We start from the raw sequence: 21197 nt of genomic DNA, 5'->3' as shown, positions 1-21197 counted from the left end.
GAGCGTTTTTTTTCACGCTGAAGGGCTGAGCGTGCTGCGTTTTTTAAAGGTCGCCGAAAGTTGAAGAATTTTCAACTTTGGGTAAATGGTAAATGGTAAATGGACTGCATTTATATAGCGCTTTCACAGACCCAATGGCCACCAAAGCGCTTTACATTTTGCCTCACATTCACCCATTCACACACCGACGGGTAAAACGATAGGGTAAAACACAGCACTCATCACTGTCACTTTTTTTCGGGACTAATACCACACCGACAAACTGCATGTACAACGTCAACAGATGAAAACAACAAGCATAATAACGGAACAAAATAATTAAAACAAGAGCCAGAGAAAATAATGTTACATTGTATCGACATTTTAATATAGAATCAACACAGAAACAAAATATGTGTGAAATGAGATACTAGTAACACTTTCACGGATATTCCGTATCATAACAAGCAAAGCGTCTCAACTGAAAAAAATGCTGCGCTGCCAAAACGGTCTCAAGCGCCCATAGCTAGGCGTTTTCAGCAGAGCGCCTAGCGTTTTCAGCTGGCTAAAAACGCTTTGGTGGACACACAGCCTAAGGGTTCCCACTAAGCAAAATGATGTCTAAAAGACGTCTTTTCAACGTCTTTGTCACAAAAGCGCAGATTTGACTATTTCTGTCAGACGTCTACAGAAGATCAGTGAGAATTAACAGAGGTTTAGATGTTGATATTTGTTTCATTTGACGTCACCATTGTGGTGATCAGATGTAGTTGGGCTCTTGGTCCCCGGTCTTCTTGCATTAGCTTTTCTCTTCAGAGAAGGTTCACCTACTATTGAGAACTCAGGAAATGGACAGTTGCCACACAGAGCGTGACATCTACGACATCAAGGTTTGACTTTTTTAATTAATAAGATACATTTTATTACACTCTTAAAAATAAAGGTGCCAGGAAGAACCAAAAAGGGGGTTTCACAGCGATGCCATAGAAGAACCTTTTTTGGTTCCCCAAAGAACCTTTCACTGAAAGGTTCCTTGAAGAACCATTCTCAAAGGTTCTTTAAAGAACCTATAACAGTTCTTCATGTCACTTTTTTTAGGTTCTTTGTAGAACCATTTATGAAAAGGTTTTTTGACACCCATAGTAAACAAACATCACTAAGCAAAATGATGTCCAAAAGACGTCTTTTCAACGTCTTTGTCACAAAAGTCGGACGTTGAAAAGACGTCCACTGAGGAGCACGTGTTCTGCACGTCCGATATAGACGTTCATGGACCCTCTTCGTACAAGTTTAAAAACTAGTTCAAATGTGGTCATTGTGGACATATCATTTATGGTCTCATTTAGACATAATTACTTTGACTATTGCTGTCAGATGATCTTAGTGAAAATTAGCAGAGGTTTAGATGTTGATATTTCAACAAAACTGTTATTTACTAGTAACTAGTAATTTATTCGTTATTCCATTCCAAACAGAAAATGAAATGATCAAAAAGTACACAGACCATATGGACAGTCCTGTAATTTTATTGTAACTACACTGTAGAAGCATATATATTTAATATATTTAATTAATAGTTTTGTTTTTAGCCAACATGTTTATAAATAACTGAAAAAAGCACAAATGTCAGAGCATGTCAGAACACCTCAAGGACCCCAAAAAACCCTTAGACCTCAGAGGGTTAAACATGTCCTTCTATACCATGATTGAGCTGACACATAAACTGACTTATTATCATTAAGTATTTGCCATTATAGGTATTATTTAGCATTATTATTATTATTAGTAGTAGTAGTACTACTTCTACTAAAAAAACAACACAATTTTAGACTAAAGTCTCAGACAAAAAGCGTTAGTGTCTCTATTTGTAGTAATGTTAAACATGTCCTTCTATATTCATAGTGAATTCTCGATGGCATGAGTCTGAACCAGTGAATGTGATTTACAGACCCATTCTTATGAAAACAAAAAGATCTTGCTTGTGCTGACTGACACTTCTGAAGCGTGCGCAAGACATAAACAGTGCATCAGTCCTGACACATATACACAGAATGACAGAATTTTAAAATATCTGTCTTGGCTTCGCAAGCATAATGTCTTAAGTGAACGTTTGGTTAACTGTTGGAGAAAAACATCTGATGTGACTTCTATCTTAGACTGAACTTATTCTGACTTTTATTTTAGCACTGCATAACTCTCCTTTTTCATCTTCTCCTGTCCACGTAATCGTCTTTATACGGTCCGCTTTCACTTTTGGATCGCTTTCTATGAAATTCAGCCCAGAGAGTTTCTGAACTCTCTCATAATGCTGAGCATACTTGTTTTTTACCACTTCTGTGTTGTCTATTTTTGCTTCCTTTTTAATATCTGTATCTTCATCAAATTTGGATTGGATCACAAAGCATTCTACGTCTTCTTCTTTCACCGTCCCATCCTCCTTCTCTGCAATTATCACCTTAAAGAAGTGAGTTGGCACTGCTTTCCCTTTCAGCCACTTCATTTCACTGGGGTCAGCACGATCATCCGGCTCTTTTGATTTAAGTTTATTTTCTTTCAGGTAAAGTGGTCCAGTGTACACATGGACATTACAGACTACAGCATTCTCAGCTTTTTTCCGACAGTAATTCTCAATAGTTTTCCAATCACCGTTGTTTAAGATCTTATCCTGTGGTACCATGTTGCTGATCAAATAAGTGTCGTGATAGGCTTCCTGACACCATCTGTGATTGGCAGCCGCAGCAAGATGACCTTGAACATAGACAGTGCCCTCAAATTCATTCCTTCCAAAGCTCATGGTCTCCTTACAATTGGTCTTCACAGTGTCCTTGTTCAGTATCTCATACACCCATTCAGCATTTTGGGTATTTTTGTTGTATGACATGACATAAGATTTTCTTATCCTTATTTCAGTATCAGAAGGAAATCCATTAACTAATTTATAGGGTGACATGACAAATGGCACATCTTCATCTGGTTTAGAGTCTGATTCAATGCCAGACATTTTAAAGAACGGGACTTTTATACTTTTACATTTATTACACTCATCATTACGCTCCCTTTCTCTTAAAACCCAGAGCATTTTCCTTCAACGTCTTCTGCTTGAATCCTAATATAATCCTTGTATTGCTCGTTTGATATCATAAACTGGACAGCAATTACTGTAATTTTATTTTAATACCAAATCTCTTCTCAATCTTTCATTTAGTTTTCTCTAAATTGTCAACACCTTTAAAAAATGACAACAAATGCTTCGCTATAATCTAAAATGTCATCAGGGTTTCTCCTCCCTTTCTCAAGAGTAGCTTTAGAATTTCCATCAGATTCAGAAGGATGGCTTTATACACAGTTCAAATCTGGTTTATCACTTCTTCAAGAGCTTTAACTAAGGATCCTCTCTTCTTCCTGCTAAAATAATGTAAAAAAAAAAAAAAAAAAACAATCAAACAAACAAAAAAGTGTCAAAATTCTTCTTAATTCAGGACTTAAGCTCATTAAACAGAAACAGAAAGATTTACTCACATCAATGGGTTTGTTGTGATCTGTCAGATAAACAGCAACTTCTGTGGCTCTGACTTTACCTCGCTTCTGCTCTACAACAAACACACACAGGAAAAAAAGAAAAAAAAACATATTTCATAACGTACACTTCAAACAGAACCACTTCAATACTTTTTAAGACAAAAAAAAAGAAACCTTTCATAATTAATGATAACTGCACAGTAAATTCCCCAGTATTAACACCACTCCGTGTTCATATGGGAACCAGCTGCAGGGTGTTATTAGTAACACTGAAGCAGTGTTAGAGTTAATTAGAGAATTAAGTGATTAATTGAGTGATGATTGTTTGATTACTGAAGACCCCTGTTAATAACAATCAGAATCACTGAAGAAAGGAGAAACAAGAACTACAACTGACTTGCACAGCCTTAGATGAAATCAACTGAAAATACATTACATTTCACTTATTACAAACCAGACCCTTTATTTCTGGGTTTCCTTTAGTTGGGCAGTTTGACTTGCATGCCCATTTTATGTCAGTTTTTCTTCTTCGTAACAGTGTTTAATAAAACACTTTTTTTTGTAACAAAAGAAGCAAGGATGAATGAATAATTTATTTCTTTTCTTTTCCTTTTCCTCTTCAGAACATGATCATTAGTAACAGAACATATTTTAACAAAAAATAATAAGAACATAATCTCAGCATGTTCAAAAGAAAAGAAAAAATATAGAAAAAAAAGGAGAAGGAAGAAGCTAACTTATTGCCTTCCCCTTTTATACATCTAGCTTTGAAACGGCTACTGTTTTCTCTTTACAAAGTATCATAATCTATCCTTTTTGAGAAAAAGAAAAAACTTAATCATTAGCAGTAGATTTATCTAAAAATAAATCACACAGTACAATTATAAAATGAGAAAGAAAAACAAAAATAATAAAAAGACACAAAATGTAATACTAACAATAATAAAAACATTAATGAAATGGCAAGAAACAGACTGTATGGTAATTCAAATCAACCTCTTGAAGAGAAAATGAGACATTTGTCCCAAGTCCACCTTAGTTCATATACTTTTCTAATATAGACATTTTAATCCTTCTTTTAAATTGCACAATATGATTGTTTTCCTTAATTATTACAGGTAAATTATTCCACAACCTCACCCCATTGACAGATATGCACATGCTTTTGAGTGTGGTACGTGCCATTGATTGAGAGAGATTTCCTCTCCTTCTTAAATTGTATCTACTATCTCTTTCCTTAAACCATTTTTGAATATTACTAGGAAGTACTTTGTTTTTAGCTTTGTACATGATTTGTGTAGTCTTAAGATCCACTATGTCTTTAAATTTTAATGTCTGCATTTTAATGTCTGTTCATTTGTATGTTCATAATAACCAACATTGCAGACTATTCTTATTGCCTTTTTCTGCATTGTGCATATCGTCTTAAGGGTGGTTTTATAGGTATTGCCCCACACTTCTGTACAGTAGTGCAAGTAAGGAAGAAAAAGCACACAGTATAAAATATGCATTGTATCTCGGTTCAATATGTGTCTCACTTTACAAAATATACCATTAATCTTTGCCAATTTAGAACTAATATAGTTGACTTGAGGTTTCCAGCTTAGTTTATGATCAATTATTACTCCTAAAAAGGAGTTTTCATAGACTCTTTCTAATCTGGAATTATCACACAATAGTTCAATAGTTAAATCTTCGGGAATTCTACGTTTCCCAAAGATCATAAATTTAGTTTTCTTTATATTGAGAGATAATTTGTTTAAGTCAAACCACAATTTAAGCTTAGCCAACTCTTTAGAGACAGTCTTCAACAAATTTTGGAGATTCTCTCCTTCACAAAATATATTTGTATCATCTGCAAAAATTACGAATTTCAACAAATCAGAAGTTTTAACAATATCATTTATGTATAAAATAAATAATTTTGGTCCTAGAATTGAACCTTGTGGTACACCATATATTGTATTCTGGAGCTTCGACCTTTCCTCCCCCATCTGCACATATTGTTGTCTATGTTCTAAATAGCTTTTTATCCAGTTTAGCCCTATTCCCCTAATTCCATAAATTTCCAATTTTTGAAGCAAAATACCCAGCCAGCACAGCCATGTGGGGCCCACATGGGTTAGACCTGGGTTATCTAACTGGGACCCAGACAGTTTTGCTCCCGGTTTCCATGTAGGCCCCATATGGGTTTGCCCAGATGAAATGAATACTGCTCAGTGTGCACACTATAGGCTGTTAAATGTAACACTGACCAGTGTTGGAGTTAATGAGATAATTAAGTGATTGAATAATGATTGAGCATTATTGAAGACACCTGATGTTAACAAGCAGAATCACTGAAGGAGAAAATCACAAATTGTAAACCACCGTTATGGCGATCAGCGTTTGCTTTAGTTGGACTCTTGACCCTTAGACTGTCACTTTAAATTTTGTTTGTCTGCTGTTATTGATTTATAACAGTCAAATGAACAAAGAAAAGTGTGATCTTATAGTGTTGGTTATGTTTTGGCATAATCATGCTGTGATCTGATAAATGAAACTTATTGAGATGGTTCAACTTCTGGTTCAACTTGTTAGCAACAGCTTTGTGATTCCACAGCATATGATTATCAGTATTTTTTTTAATCCAAAATATTTAATAAACATTGTTCTGATCAAAACACTTTCAAATGAATTTATTTAGAAACACAGACATCAATAATCAGTCTGTGAATCTCAACAATAGTGACAATAATAATGCATGTTGCAGTGGCTGCCACCAATCACAACTCATTACTGGCTCCCATCATGCATTGCGGTATGAATAAATTATGATCTGAATTGTCTATGTAATTTACTTTTCCTAATTGAATATTCTGCTCATCACCATTGTTGAGATGCATTGACTGAATCTTGACGTCTGGGTGTGCCTAAAAGAAAGATTTTTTTTTGAAAACAACTTTTAAGAAATCCTTTATATCAGGGGTGCCCAATCCTGCTCCTGGCGATCGACTGTCCTGCACAGTTCATCTCCAACCCTAATCAAACACACCTGCCTTTAATTTTCAAGTGATCCTGACGTGCTCTGAAGACCTTAATTGGTTGCTTCAGGTGTGTTTGATTAGGGTTGGAGATGAACTGTGCAGGACAGTCGATCGCCAGGAGCAGGATTGGGCACCCCTGGTTTATATTATATCTAAAATTCTGGATATTTATGCAGAATCACAGTTATGCTGTAACCAACAGCATAAATCACTAAACATAAGGTTCAAATGATGACATAAATTTCATAATATAAGCAACACCATTACATTACTTTTTTTTTCTTTTTTCTTTTTTTTTTTTTTTCTGGCAGTTATAAGTCAGAAACAGCAGCCAAACAAAATCTAAAGTTAATAACATAAGGGTCAAGAGCCCAACTAAAGCAAACAATGATCGCCATAACGGTGGCTTACAATTTTCTCCTTCAGTGATTCTGCTTTAGGTGTCTTCAATAATCATCAATCATATTCAATCACTTAATTATCTCATTTACTCCAACACTGATCAGTGTTACATTTAACAGCCTGTAGTGTGCACACTGAGCAGTGTTCATTTCATCTGGGCAAACCCATGTGGGGCCTACATGGAAACCGGGAGCAAAACTGTCTGGGTCCCAGTTAGATAGCCCACGTCAAACCCATGTGGGCCCCACATGGCTGTGCTGGCTGGGTATGGTGATCTATTGTATCAAAGGCCCTTTTAAGGTCTATAAATACACCTATGGCAAACTTCTTATCATCAATACTGGTTGTTAATTCTTCCACCAGGTCAATTAAAGCCAGAGATGTAGAACGGTTTGTTCTAAAACCATATTGACTATCAGTTAAGATCCCATATTTATCAATAAAACTATCCAATCTGATGGAGAATATCTTCTCCAGAATTTTAGAGAATTGGGGAAGCAGTGAGATTGGCCTATAGTTAGTATAAAGATTCTGATTACCAGCTTTAAAGATAGGGACCACTTTAGCTATTTTCATATTTGTGGGAAAAGAACCTAATTTCAGAGAGAGATTAGAAATATATACTATGGGATCAACTATTACTGCAATTAGTTGTTTAATTAAAAGCATATCAATATCATTACAGTCTCTTGATGTTTTATTCTTAAAGTTATTAACAATATCAAGTACTTCGGTTTTATCAGTATCTCTCAGAAAAATAGTTGCTGGATTTCTTTCTTCTAAATATTGTGGGACATCGCCCTCTTGTGGAGGTATTATCTCATGGGCCAAATTAGGGCCTACATTCACAAAGAATCCATTGAAGCCAGCCACGACTTCATCCATGTTTTTAATTATTTTACCATTATCAATAAATTCGTTTGGAAAACCAGTACTTGTTTTTTTCCTTCTAATAATGAATGTAAAATGTTCCACGTACCCTTTATATTGTTTTTATTAGTTTCCAGCAATCTACTATAATAGTCTTTTTTTACATTTTCTTAAGATAGCTGTTAATTTATTTTTATATGTCTTATATTTAAATTCAAGGATGATGAAGTGACATAGGTTTTGACATCAGGAAATGACATTATTCACACAGATCATTAGTGACCAAAAGTGGTTGTTTGTTATTCATTGTTTTTTTACACCAACAAAATGTTCATGCGAAAGATCAGACTTTTTATTTTCTTTTAAATACAATGTAATTTGTGAAGTCAGTACATTTGTTCGTTGCGCATTTTGCTATTTAAAACTTTTTACAGTGACAAACAGCTATACTACACACTGCATAAAAGATAATATTTGAAAAAGCATAATAGGGGCACATTAAACAAATTAGTGTTGTATGACAGTTTGTTATATCATATTGTAGTTATCATCATAAACATCACTCTAGGAAAACCAAAATTTTAAGCCTGAAATGTATTGCAATTCATTTAAATCCATAGATAATATATCCAGTAAAACTTAGCCTCTTCTCTTTACATCCACTAATAGCTCTGTGAATCGGTTTGATTGATTTAAAAATAATCAATTGATCAAAAGATTTTGTTTGTGAATCAGATATTTCTATTATGAGTCACAATCCACATGCAGCATCCATTCCCTGATGTCTTATTATTATTATTATTTACAATTTTTGCGGTTTGCAGTTGCAGATCTAAACAGTCTGAAGAAATAGCCTATATCACAGTAAATGTTTTTTCTTAGTGCATTAAACCAAGTTAAGCGCTTTCAGATTTTAGCACATCCCTAATTCACCTATAATCTGCGTGAGACATACAACATAACATAAAACATACATTCTCATTAACCAAGACACTCTAATCTTCCAATAGAACTAACATTCCCACAGAATGAATTAGAAATGATTAATTGGGTTTCATTAAAAGTGAAATAGCAATACATGCAAATGTGAAAAAGTCAAACCTGAGGAAATCTGTGTTCCAAACAGCAAACTGAGTTTTCTGAATGATATTATTCAAGATAAGTGTCTTGCTTTCTTGAATTATTTTGCTGCAGTATTTTGCCACTATATTGTGGGCTTAAATAGCAGCCTGTACGTGTTACACGTCAGCCAATCAGAGAGGATCTGTGTCTTCCGATGTCTGCTCTCGCTCTCCAGCAAATCACATGACTTTCAGGAAAAAGAACACAGTAGAGAAGAGGAGGAAGGGCAGGCAGGGAGGGAAGGAAGGAAGGAGGGAGGGCAATTTACTTCTAACGCTTAGTGTATCATCAAAGTAAGTTCACTACATGCTTAACAGTTTATTCCTTTTTCCTATTGTAATTTTTCTAATTAACATAGAGAGATTTTAACAAACGTGAGCATTAGAAAAATACATAGCTGATACACACAGATATCAAAACCCAGCAAATGAATCTCAGCAATGGTGACAATCAACAAAATATTCAGATAATCGGATCAACTCTGAACATCACAAAAAGCTACTACATGTAGAAATTACATAGATTGATATAAGACTGGTCTGTTTGTTGATGTATTTACAAATTATTGTTTGAAAGGTGGATTTCACAATCCAAGGGCAAACCGAGGTGTCAGACACATTTTCTGCAGACTTTAAAGTGTTAAGTTTACTGTGCATTATTTTTTCTTCAGGGACTATGAAGGATATAAAAGGCAGGTGGTCCACACTAGAGGAGAAGCAGAAAGACAAATATAAACAGGAAGCAGCAGCGCTGAGGGCACAAGGGCAAGATCTTAGCATTGAAATGAGGGAGCTCAAAAAAAAAAAGAAAAATCTGAACCAGCTGAAATTACAGGTTTGGAAAGAAGGGAACTTAAAGGCAAGGTCCATGATGTTTTTAAAATACATTTTTACAATATTGATTTAATTCCACTTCAACAACTGTTTGTGACCAATTAATTAGATGATCTATCACAAAAGAACAACATTTACCTGGTGAACATACAGGACTGAAAAACACCAAGCAGTCATTTCACAAGGATGAAGAAATGATTGAATGGTCATATGTCAATCAAAAACAGTTGGCATTGGTCCCTCCCCCAGACGGGTCCAAGCATTGCATGTTACTGTACTCTGGATGCGTAGTTTCGGGGCGAAGTCTTGGACTTCTGAATTGTATATTTTCAAAATTTAGCTTGCTCAAGCTGTTTTTCCAGAAACCTGGACCCTGCCTTTAATTTGATTTGATAAGTGGTATTGTTGTTGTAGATTTAAGGATTATTAACCACAAGTGTGAATGGAGCAGAACACAATGGCTATTTCTGTTCATATTTTGATTTGATTCTTTGATGATTCAGCATTCACACCAATTATATTCTCCACATTTTTTCTGCACATCATTTAGACTCTTAATGTGTAGTAAATGTAATTTCCTTAAGCACTTATTTCTCACAATATTTTCACCCAGTAAAAGTGTTTTCATATAGACTGCCATGCCCTGTTATGAGTTGTTTCTTCAGTATATGTTGGAATGTTGGTATGCATGTTGGATTTTTTTATTTGATATTCTTTTTTACCTGAAAATGGTAAAGGTGTCCAAACTTGAGGAGTTGGGTGTTGAGACGGCCATTTTAATCTTTTGACCGACAAAAGTCTGGCCTAGAGGTCTACGAAGTCAGCAGCAAAGGGGCAGCTGACTTCCTTGACTCCGCAGACACAGCAAACAACTTTGCACTGCACTTCAAAGGTGATACTGTTTTTATGAAAAACTACACAAATGGCTTGTAATAGTGCAAAGATACGTAATACGATTCTGTTAGATAAATGATATGGTTTGTCCTTACGTTTGCAGCCAATTCCTCTTGCACTACCGACAGCACCACCCACAGCAACAAAGGTCAAGTCAATGACCTGGTTAAGAAAGTGCAGGACCTCTTCAATCAAAGATATAGTAAGCATATTTTCTAACTTTTTTATAGGTAAATGTGAAAAATATATAAATATTTACATATATTGATAAGCTAATATGCCTCCATGAATCTGTGGCATTTTAAGTAACTTGTTAAATTGTTTACCTATAGCATACAATCTTAAGAATTACATGTTTACAGTCTATGCACTGATTATAAACCGGTAGGGAAGTCGGAATTGTCAAACTGAAAAATTGTGTGCATGCATGAGCATATTCATGTCTTTCAGAGGAGGCTGGAGGTTCTGGAAGGCTCCCTAAAAGGCCTTTTAAACCAAGGCCTGACGGTAGTTGGACTGCCAAATGGCCTTGGTCTAAGGAAGCCATCTTTTTATGGAAGAAACCAATTAGATGCCATTTTGAAAGATGCTGAGCAGATTTCATTTGAAATTAGTAAGTCATATTTAGACTTACTAGTGGCAGTTGTATTTCTGCATGCTATTTCGCTCTTTGAACACTGAGCGAATAATGAGGTAACAAAAATATTACAATATTGTGCAGGGCCATTATAAACATCCCAAACTGATTTTTGTGTTTTGTTCCAGAATCAAAATTATAGTGGAACACCATTTTTAAGGCACCTCTCCAGATAGTCTTTACATAGTTGAATATGATTTTGGAGACTGTGATTGCCCATTACAGAGGTTTACATTTACAAACCATGACAAGCGGTGCAGTATAAAGCATACAGTGCAGTATACAGTTAAGAAAGTAGTATGTAATAGTAGTAATATAAATGAAATATAAATGTGCAATGTATTAGCAGTAGCCTTATGCAGTATAGTAGCAGTAACAGTATAAGAGTAGTACAAATAATATATACAGTGTATTAACAGTAATATAATAAAAATACCCTGCAAAAAATTACCCTTCCAATTACGGCATCTTTAACATCAACAAGGGCGGACACCTGAACGCTGTGAAACTGGTCTATTACCCAAGGTAAGGGAACAGGTGGAACCAATATATCAAAGTTACAAACCATTTCTTTTTAATCAGTGATGTGGGGAAGGGTGCAGAACCTCAGTGGTAGAGGCAGAGGATGGAAAGGCAACTCCAGTAATAACATGGGCTCTGAGGTAGGGCTGCACGATTAATCGCACGATATTGTTATGCGCATCTCATCAGTAAAGCCGGTTCCTTGATTGGTAGTAAATCACCTTCACCTGCTTTCAGATGGCCGATATGATGCAGATATGTGTGTTAAATTAACACTCAAGTGTTAAAGTTAATGAGATAATTAAGTGATTAATTTAGTGATCATTGAGCATTATTGAAGACACCTGATGATAACAAGCAGAATCACTGAAGGAGAAAATCTAAAATTGTAAGCCACCGTTATGGCGATCAGTGTATGCTTTAGTTGGGCTCTTGATCCTTATACTTTTAAGTTTAAATTTTGTTTGTCTGCTGTCATTGATTTATTACAGTCAAATGAACAAAGACAAGTGTGATCTGATAGTGTTGGTTATGTTTTGACATAATCATCCTGTGATCTGAAAAATGAAACTCATTCAGATGATCTGGTTTAACTTGATAGCAACAGTTTAGTGGTTCTACAGCATATGATAATTGTATTTTTCTTATAATCCAACACATTTAATAAAAAAAATTCTGATCAAATCACTTTCAAATGCATTTATTTAGAAACACAGACATCAATAATCAGCCTGTGAATCTCAACCATGGTGACAATAATAATCCTTGTTGCCACCAATCACAACTCATTAATGGCTCCCATCATTGCGGTATGAATAAATTATGATCTGAATTGTCTATGTAATTTACTTTTCCTAATTGAATATTCTGCTCGTCACCATTGTTGAGATGCATTGACTGAATCTTGATATCTGTGTGTGCCTAAAAGAAATATTTTTTCTTTTTGTTTTACAACTTTTAAGAAATCCTTTATATTATATCTCAAATTCTGGATATTTATGCAGAATCTCAGTTATGCTGTAACCAACAGACTAAATAACGAACAATTAGTTCAAATGATGAATGTCATAATATAACCAACACCATTAGATCATTTTTTTTCTTTGTTCATCTGGCATGTATAACTCGGATACAACAGCCAAACAAAATCTAAAGTTAATTATATAAGGGTCAAGAGCCCAACTGAAGCAAACACTCATCTCCATAATGGTGACCTAATATTCCGGTTTTCTCCTTCAGTGATTCTGCTTTAGGTATCTTCAATAATGCTCAATCATCACTCAATTAATCACTTAAATATCTCATTAACTTTAACACTCTTGAGTGGACTCATATACACTCCCAGGTGTGTTCATTTAACACTGAGTTTTTGCTGTGTACAAAGAGCCGTAGTTAACTGACAAGCTGAGCCATATCGCATTAAATATCGTTGGCGATATGTCCTCAATTTTAACGCGATTTGGCTCAGCTTGTCAGTGAACTACGGCTCTTTGTAGTAAATGCCGCTCCATCTGAAAGCAGGTGAAGGTGATTTACTACTAATCAAGGAACCGGCTTTACTGATTAGATGCGCATAACAATATCGTGCGATTAATCGTGCAGCCCTACTCTGAGGCCTTACGCCCCTGATCACTACACTTCTAAGCGGGCAAGCTATCAGGCTGCAGTACACAGGTGCCAGACATTCCTCCTCCTGTAAATCATGGCTGGAAGATGGTAGGAGATTTCTATGGAGTGGACTGGACTGGATGACACTTCTGCCAGCTCCAGAGGCCATACTGGAACTTGTGCACTGCTTGTGTAAAAAAACAAATTGTGTTAAGGGTAGATGCTAGGGATGCTCCGATCAGGATTTTTGCAGCCGATACCGATTGCCGATTTCTTGTCATGGTGATCTGCCGATTACGATCCCGATGCTTAATATAAGACAAAGATAAATACAAACAAAATGGAGCAGTCTGATGCAGCAAACAAGGTTTAATTAAACATTGTCCAATATAGTAAACTTGAGGACAAAATAAAAAATTAAATGCCTAAAATAGAGAAGTCTGATGTACCTTGACAAAATTCATTAAAATAAAAAGATAGTAGTGTGGAGTGCAGTAAGTGAGGAGACAAGAGACGGAGATGCGTCGAGTCAACTTTACTATCCACTTCAATATTTCTATCACAAGTACAGCGAGTGATATCAAAACATAAACACAACGTCAAAAACCGGAACTCGTCATCGTCTAACCCCCCCTTCCTTAAAGGTACAGTCCCTTGGTGAATGTCTCTTTCAGACTTCCTTGTGGGTCACTACACAGGCCCCCCCAGAATTCACCCATAAACAGGGCCAGGCCGAACATGTACCCCAAATAGAACTTGTGACACTATGCACTAGTGCAAAACAGAACAGTCCAGCACATAACAGTCCTTCCAACAAAATCAACGTACAGGGGGGCGGACTTGGCGGCCATAGCGGCTGCGCTTAACAGTAGAGGGGCCAAGGGCAAGGGGCGGGGCAGGGGCAGGGGTCGCGGTTGCCGCAGGTGGGCGCCCTTGCCTTGGGGGCAGGGCCAGCTGAAGCGGTTCGCCAATATCCACATGAGCAGGCTTGAGACGGTCAATAGCCATCCGCTCAGGCCTGCCGCCCATATCCACGACAAAGTTCTTAACCCCCCCCACCAGGACACGGAAGGGCCCATCGTATGGGGGAAGCAGCGGTGTCCGATGGCCATCATGGCGGATGAAGACATACTTGGCTGATGGTAAATCCTTGGGCACATAGGACCGGGGAAGGCCATGGTGAGACGTTGGAATAGGAACAAAAGCATCTGCAATGTCCCGAGATGCAGCCCGATGTGAGGCAACTGACCACGGGGCGGTGGCATCTGGAAGAAACTCCCCCGGAACACGCAGAGGCTGGCCATACACCAGCTCGGCCGATGAGGCTTGAAGATCTTCCTTAGGGGCGGAGCGAAGGCCAAGCATAACCCATGGGAGGCGGTCAGCCCAGTCGCTGCCCGTAAGGCTGGCCCTGAGCGCGGCCTTCATGTCACGATGAAACCGCTCGCACAATCCGTTGCTCTGTGGGTTATAGGCTGTGGTACGGTGGACCTTCACCCCAAGGACCTCGGCGACCGCAGACCAAAGCTCCGACGTGAACTGCGGACCCCGGTCCGAGGAGAGGTCGGACGGTGTGCCAAAACGGGCCACCCAAGCCATAATGAACGCCCGGGCCACTTCCGCTGATGTAGTGGAGGACAGGGGAACTACTTCTGGCCACCTGGTGGTCCTGTCCACCATGGTGAGGAGGTAGGTGTAACCACGGGAGGGGGGAAGTGGGCCTACCAGGTCCACATTCACATGATCAAAACGTCTCTCTGGCACTTTGAAGGGTGCCAAAGGAGCCTTGGTATGACGAGTCACCTTTGCGCGCTGGCACGCCACACAGGCCGCAGGCTCCGCTCACCCACTGCTCACACACAGCCCCCACGGCGTAATCAGAGGCGTCCGTAGTAAGAGCAACTGGGGCGGTTGGAGACGGGTGCGCCAGCAGAGCAGCGTTGGCCAGTGCAGTTTTGGCAGCATCAAACGCATCAGCCATCTCTGGGGACCAAGCCAACACGTCCGCCGGTCTCCTACCCCGCAAAGCGTAGTACAATGGACGCATGAGCTGGGCCGCACGGGGGAGGAAACGGTTGTAGAAGTTCACCATGCCCAGGAACTCCTGCAGGGACTTCACAGTGCGTGGGCGTGGAAAACTGGCGACGGCCTCCACCTTGGCAGGGAGGGGAACTGCCCCCTGTGGGGTGACGTGGTGGCCGAGGAAACTGACGGATGACCGGCCAAACTCGCACTTGGCCGGGTTGATGATGAGGCCATGCTCACTGAGCCGGCCGAACAACTGCCGGAGATGCGTCCGGTGGTCGTCTGCGGACGCGCTGGCCATGAGAATGTCGTCCAAGTAAACAAACATGAACGGCATATCTCGCAGCACCGAGTCCATGAGGCGCTGAAACGTCTGCGCTGCCCCCTTGAGGCCGAAAGGCATCCGTAGGAATTCGAAAAGGCCAAAGGGTGTGATGACTACTGTTTTGGGGACATCCTGCGGGTGGACAGGCACCTGGTGGTAACCGCGCACCAGGTCCACCTTTGAGAAAATGGTGGCACCGGCTAGGTGGGCGGAAAAATCCTGGATGTGCGGCACTGGGTACCGGTCGGGTGTGGTGGCGTCGTTCAGGCGACGGAAATCTCCACAGGGACGCCATCCGCCATCAGCCTTGGTCACCATGTGCAAGGGGGACGCCCACGGGCTGTTGGAGCGGCGCACGATGCCGAGGTGCTCCATGGTGGCGAACTCCTCCCTGGCGATAGCGAGCTTGGCAGGGTCGAGGCGCCGGGCTCGTGCGTAAACTGGGGGGCCCACCGTGGTGATGTAGTGCTCTACGCCATGCTTAGCCACCGCCGATGAAAACGTGGGTGTGGTGATGTCAGGGAACTCAGCAAGTAGGCGTTGATACAGGTCCCCGTTGGTCAGCGTGTTCGACAGACAAAGCGCCCCTGTCCCTCCCAGCGTGCAGGGGTACGAAGCAAAAGAGAGGGCATCGATCAGGCGGCAGTTTGTAACATCCACCAACAGTCTATAAGCGCAGAGAAAATCCGCCCCCAGGAGCGACGTAGACACAGCAGCCATGACGAAGTCCCAACCGAAACGCCGTCCGCCGAAACAAGTCAAGTCAAGTCACCTTTATTTATATAGCGCTTACAATACAGATTGTATCAAAGCGCTTCACAGTGATAACATGAAAACAATATAACAAAGTTTGTTTATAAAAGAAATTGCGTCAATGTCCACCTTAAGTAAGGCAGATCAATAATATTATTGAATATTAAATGTCCCTAACTAAGCAAGCCAAAAGCCAAGGCAACAGTGGCAAGGAACCAAAACTCCATCAGGTGACAGAATGGAGAAAAAAACCTTGGGAGAAACCAGACTCAGTCGGGGGGCCAGTTCTCCTCTGACTAACGAAGGAACAGTGCATGATTCGGGCAGCATTACAAGTCAGATTGGATCGGAACATTTAGAGTATTTTTTGGAAGTCCAAGTAATCACGCCGGTCTTAAGACGAGTAGTTGAGGATCAGTGCCGTCCACCATAGAGAGTCCATATCGCCCGTGTTGAGTCGTCACTTCACAGGCTTTGTGATTGGAGCATCTGAAGTCTCCGAGAGTGGCTGGATACAAACTGGAGCTGACGAACGCCATTTTCTCGGGACTCGCGTCCCGAGATAACAGCAGAAAAGCAAAGGGAAAATAATTAGCGTAGCTGCTGTTCATAATGATGATTTCCATAGCACAGTCGTAAATGATAAAACATGAAGACAGTGACTCTTGCGTCCCAAAATCACCCCCCTCCGTCCCCCACTCAACTCAGCCCAGCTTACTGACCTCTACGTCCCTCCTGCTGCTGAGACCTAACCACAATCTCACAATCTCTCCGCAACCCAACCATATGCGCCAACCCGTTGACTAAGGCTGTCGAGCCCCACTGGTGCGTGAATAGGCAGTTTCAGTGGACAACGGTTCCGTATGGCATACTACCTACCGCAACACAATATCTGCCCAACCACCCGTCATTCACGCAATATACACAGGAACGTAATGACTGCAAATACTATGCAACCTATACAGATAACCTACAGTCTCTTCAAGTTTTATAGTATTAAATGCATTTGATCTGATTCAGCAGTATTATAAAAGGTAAGCATTATGTAAATGCTTGGCTAAAGAGATGCGTCTTTAATCTAGTTTTAAACTGGGACAGCGAGTCAGAGCCTCGAACAATATCAGGAAGGCTATTCCAGAGTTTAGGAGCTAAATGTGAGAACGCCCTCCCTCCTTTAGTGGACTTAGATATCCTAGGAATGACTAGAAGCCTCGAATTTAGTGATCTTAAAGAACGCGATGGATTGTAGGGCGATAGAAGGTCCATTAAATACACAGGAGCTAAACCATTTAGGGCTTTATAGGTCAGTAATAGTACTTTGTAATTGATACGGAACTTGATAGGTAACCAGTGTAGAGATGATAAAATCGGTGTTATATGATCATATTTTCTTGACCTAGTAAGAACTCTAGCGGCTGCATTTTGCACTAACTGTATTGAGGATGCAGGACAACCAGCTAATAAAGCATTACAGTAATCTAGTCTCGAGGTCATGAATGCATGAACTAACTTTTCTGCATCAGAAACAGATAGCATGTTACGTAATTTAGCAATGTTTCTAAGATGGAAAAAGGCTGTTCTTGTAACATATGAAATATGATTTTCGAAAGACAAGTTTCGGTCTAGTATAACACCCAGGTCTTTTACAGTGGAGGATAAAGTAACAGGACATCCTTCTATATTAAAGTTGTATTGTAAGTGGTTTTGTGGATAGTTTTTTGGACCAACAAATAATACCTCCGTTTTATCTGGATTTAGTCTTCCACATGCCTCGTGCCATAGGTACGAATGGGTGTGCCGTTAGCGGCGTCCATCGGGGGGCCGTGCCCGCCAGCCATGGTGTCCACAGGCTGCGCTGGCAGGATGCTGCGCTGAGCCCCAGAATCGACCAGCAGCCGCCCGCCAGACAAGGTGTCAGTGATGAATAACAGCTTGCAGTCACGGCCAGCGCCCATAGCTGCTAATGAGCGCCGGCCCTGGCTTTTCCCTGGGCTCCGAAACTGCAAGGCTGACGACACTGCTTGGCTTTTGCCCCAAACCTGGAATGGTAATAACACCACCCGTCCTCACGCTGTCGGCGGGCCGTCACAGCAGCTGCAGTGTCTGGGTCGTCCTCCGAGGGTGGAACAGACGTGTGCTGGGTGGGCAGCAGTGCATGTACAAACTGCTGTCGGTTGGCGAGGAATATCCTGTCTGCCTCCACAGCCAGTGCTCGGTAGTCTCTGGAGGAAGGGAGGGGGGAACTAGCCAGTGCGGTGCGCACGGGTGCTGGAAGCTGCCGCAGGAATATGTGGGCGAAAAGGAACGAGGGATCCGCCGCGCCCAGCACCGCCAGCATCCTCTCCATTAACTCGGACGGCTTGCTGTCGCCAAGGCCGTTCAGGGACAGCAGGCGGTCTGCCTTCTCCAGTTCTGACAGTTCAAAGAGGCTCAACAGGAACGTTTTAAGTGCGTCGTACTTGCCGTCAGCTGGAGGAGCCTCTAACAGCGCCATAGCCCTGGCCGTCGTCGAGGCATCCAAGGCCGCTACTACGTGGAAATACTTTGTAACGTCCTGTGTTATTCCTCTCACCTGGAACTGTGCCTCGATGTGCTGAAACCACGGCCGTGGATTGTGTTGCCAAAAGTCCGGTAACTTGATGGTGGCTGCGTAGATAGCGCCGACATTAGCCGCGCCGCTAGCAGCAGCCGGCGCTGCGGCCGCAGCGTTTTCACCACCATCGTTGTGTGACATAATTCAGCCGTGTTCAACTCGCATCAGGGGTCACCAATGTGGAGTGCAGTAAGTGAGGAGACAAGAGACGGAGATGCGTCGAGTCAACTTTACTATCCACTTCAATATTTCTATCACAAGTACAGCGAGTGATATCAAAACATAAACACAACGTCAAAAACCGGAACTCGTCATCGTCTAACCCCCCCTTCCTTAAAGGTACAGTCCCTTGGTGAATGTCTCTTTCAGACTTCTGTCACTACAGTAGAGTAGTAGATAAGTAAAGATTGAGTAGTTTGATGCTACTCATTAGAAGGGATGGGCATTTAAGCAAAAATAGCATTCGAAGATCTGGGTATTATTCGATTATTCGAAATCGCACCCCAACCCCATATGCACACACACCTGCATGTATAGCCTAGGCCACACACGGGAAAAGCGGAGTGGTGTGACGTTTAAATATAACTTAAAAACATAAAATATACGTTTCATATTTATATTCTCATATTCTTTTTTTAAAATTTCATCTATGTTGATTATATGAAAAAGGAATCGCATGAGATGGGTAGGATCATAAGATGACCAATATATCAGGATACATTTTGAATGGGTCAGACATGACCAGAGGTGGGAAATCCAGGGGCCAATGAGTAGAAGTCCTGCCATATGTTTATTCCACCCATGAACTCAGTCAGCTGATTTCACTAATTAGTTATGTCTCCTGTCTGAATTAGCAAATCCAGGTGATTGGAACAAAATACTGAGGAGGACTTTTACTTTCTGAACCTGGACTTTACACCTCTGCATAGCAATGCCACACGTCAGCTAAGAGCAAAGAAATAAACCAGAACTGGACCTTATTGTAGCCAAAAAAATTCTGTGTATATTAAATATGGATTAGTTTCAGCCACAGCCTCAGATGAAATCAACTGAAGAGAAAAGAAGACATTAAATCTGTAAAGATCTCAGCAGAGGAGGATTAAACAACTCCACAAACAGCATTACCAGCTTCACTTATTACTAACCAGACTGACTTTATTTTTGTCAGACTTCTACAAAAGTTTTATTGAGAATTAACAGAGGTTTAACTCTAATGTGTTTCATTTGAAATCACCATAACAGTGATTAGTGTTTCTATTAGTTGGGCTCTTAACTCTTAATATATGTATTGTGTTTTTTTTTGGCCGCTTTGACAGTGTGTTTCTCAAACACATTTGCAGCAGCAAAGAAAACTAAACTGAAATGAGATCAAGTGATGATGGTTTCCTGTTGATGGTTTTATAATCATCATGAAATAACCTGTGTAACCGGTATTTCAATTTAACAATTATGTTGTTCCTCTAATACGTATATTCACATCACAAACCCTGTGTTACTGCAGCATGAGATCCAGCATAATAACAATCGGTTTAAATCTTTAAACAAACATGAAATAAAAAGTTGGTTTATGCTGACACTCACAGATATCAACAATCAGCGTATGAATCTCAACAATGGTGACAATCACAAATATTTAGATAAACAGAATAATTCAGAACATCACTGAAAAGCTACTAATTCACAACAAAAACAACAGCAAAACATAAAAGCAAATATTTAGAATCAAACAAAATTATAGGACAATTCAGCTTTTTTATTCATGTTGCAATGCATGCTGGGAGTTTGGTACTATGCTGGTACCCAGCATGCATTGCATCAAAGTACTTTGAATTGTCATCATTGTTGAGATTCATACGCTGATTGTTGATGTCTGTGTGTGTCATGTTAAACTGACTTTTTCATGCTCATGTTTGTTAAAGTCTTCTAACTGATTGTTATAAAATTTCTGGATCTCATACTGCAGTAACACAGGGTTTGTATCAAGATTTTTTTTTTAATGTGACAACATAATTGTTAGATTAAAATACCTCAGTGAATCAGTCTGTTTCATGATGATTATAAAACCATCAACAGGAAACCATCATCACCT

The 21197-nt window shown here is 40.0% G+C and overlaps 1 protein-coding gene across 1 annotated transcript; it reads right to left on the bottom strand.

Moving 5' to 3' along the window:
* Positions 1 to 14231: 14231 nt before the first annotated feature.
* LOC130106298 (uncharacterized) lies at positions 14232 to 18470 on the bottom strand. Its single transcript, XM_056272367.1, has 3 exons — positions 18286 to 18470; positions 15268 to 16495; positions 14232 to 15236 (listed from the first exon to the last, which is right to left on the bottom strand). Exons 1-3 carry the CDS (start codon positions 18468 to 18470, stop codon positions 14232 to 14234), a joined length of 2418 nt encoding a protein of 805 aa, XP_056128342.1.
* Positions 18471 to 21197: the final 2727 nt, after the last annotated feature.

Source organism: Rhinichthys klamathensis, unplaced genomic scaffold (genome assembly GCF_029890125.1).
Source record: "Rhinichthys klamathensis goyatoka isolate OS25496 unplaced genomic scaffold, OSU_Roscu_1.1 h1tg000336l_1, whole genome shotgun sequence".
NCBI lineage: Eukaryota > Metazoa > Chordata > Actinopteri > Cypriniformes > Leuciscidae > Rhinichthys > Rhinichthys klamathensis.
This window is presented reverse-complemented; position numbering and strand designations above follow the sequence as displayed.

Coding starts and splice junctions, on each gene's coding strand:
- LOC130106298 (XM_056272367.1), bottom strand. CDS start 18,470: ATGGGCGCTGGCCGTGACTGCAAGCTGTTATTCATCACTGACACCTTG. Junction 16,496..18,285: donor ATTCGTACCTATGGCACGAG/GCATGTGGAAGA, acceptor ACGGCGTTTCGG/TTGGGACTTCGTCATGGCTG. Junction 15,237..15,267: donor ACGCCGTGGGGGCTGTGTGT/GAGCAGTGGGTG, acceptor CCTGCGGCCTGT/GTGGCGTGCCAGCGCGCAAA.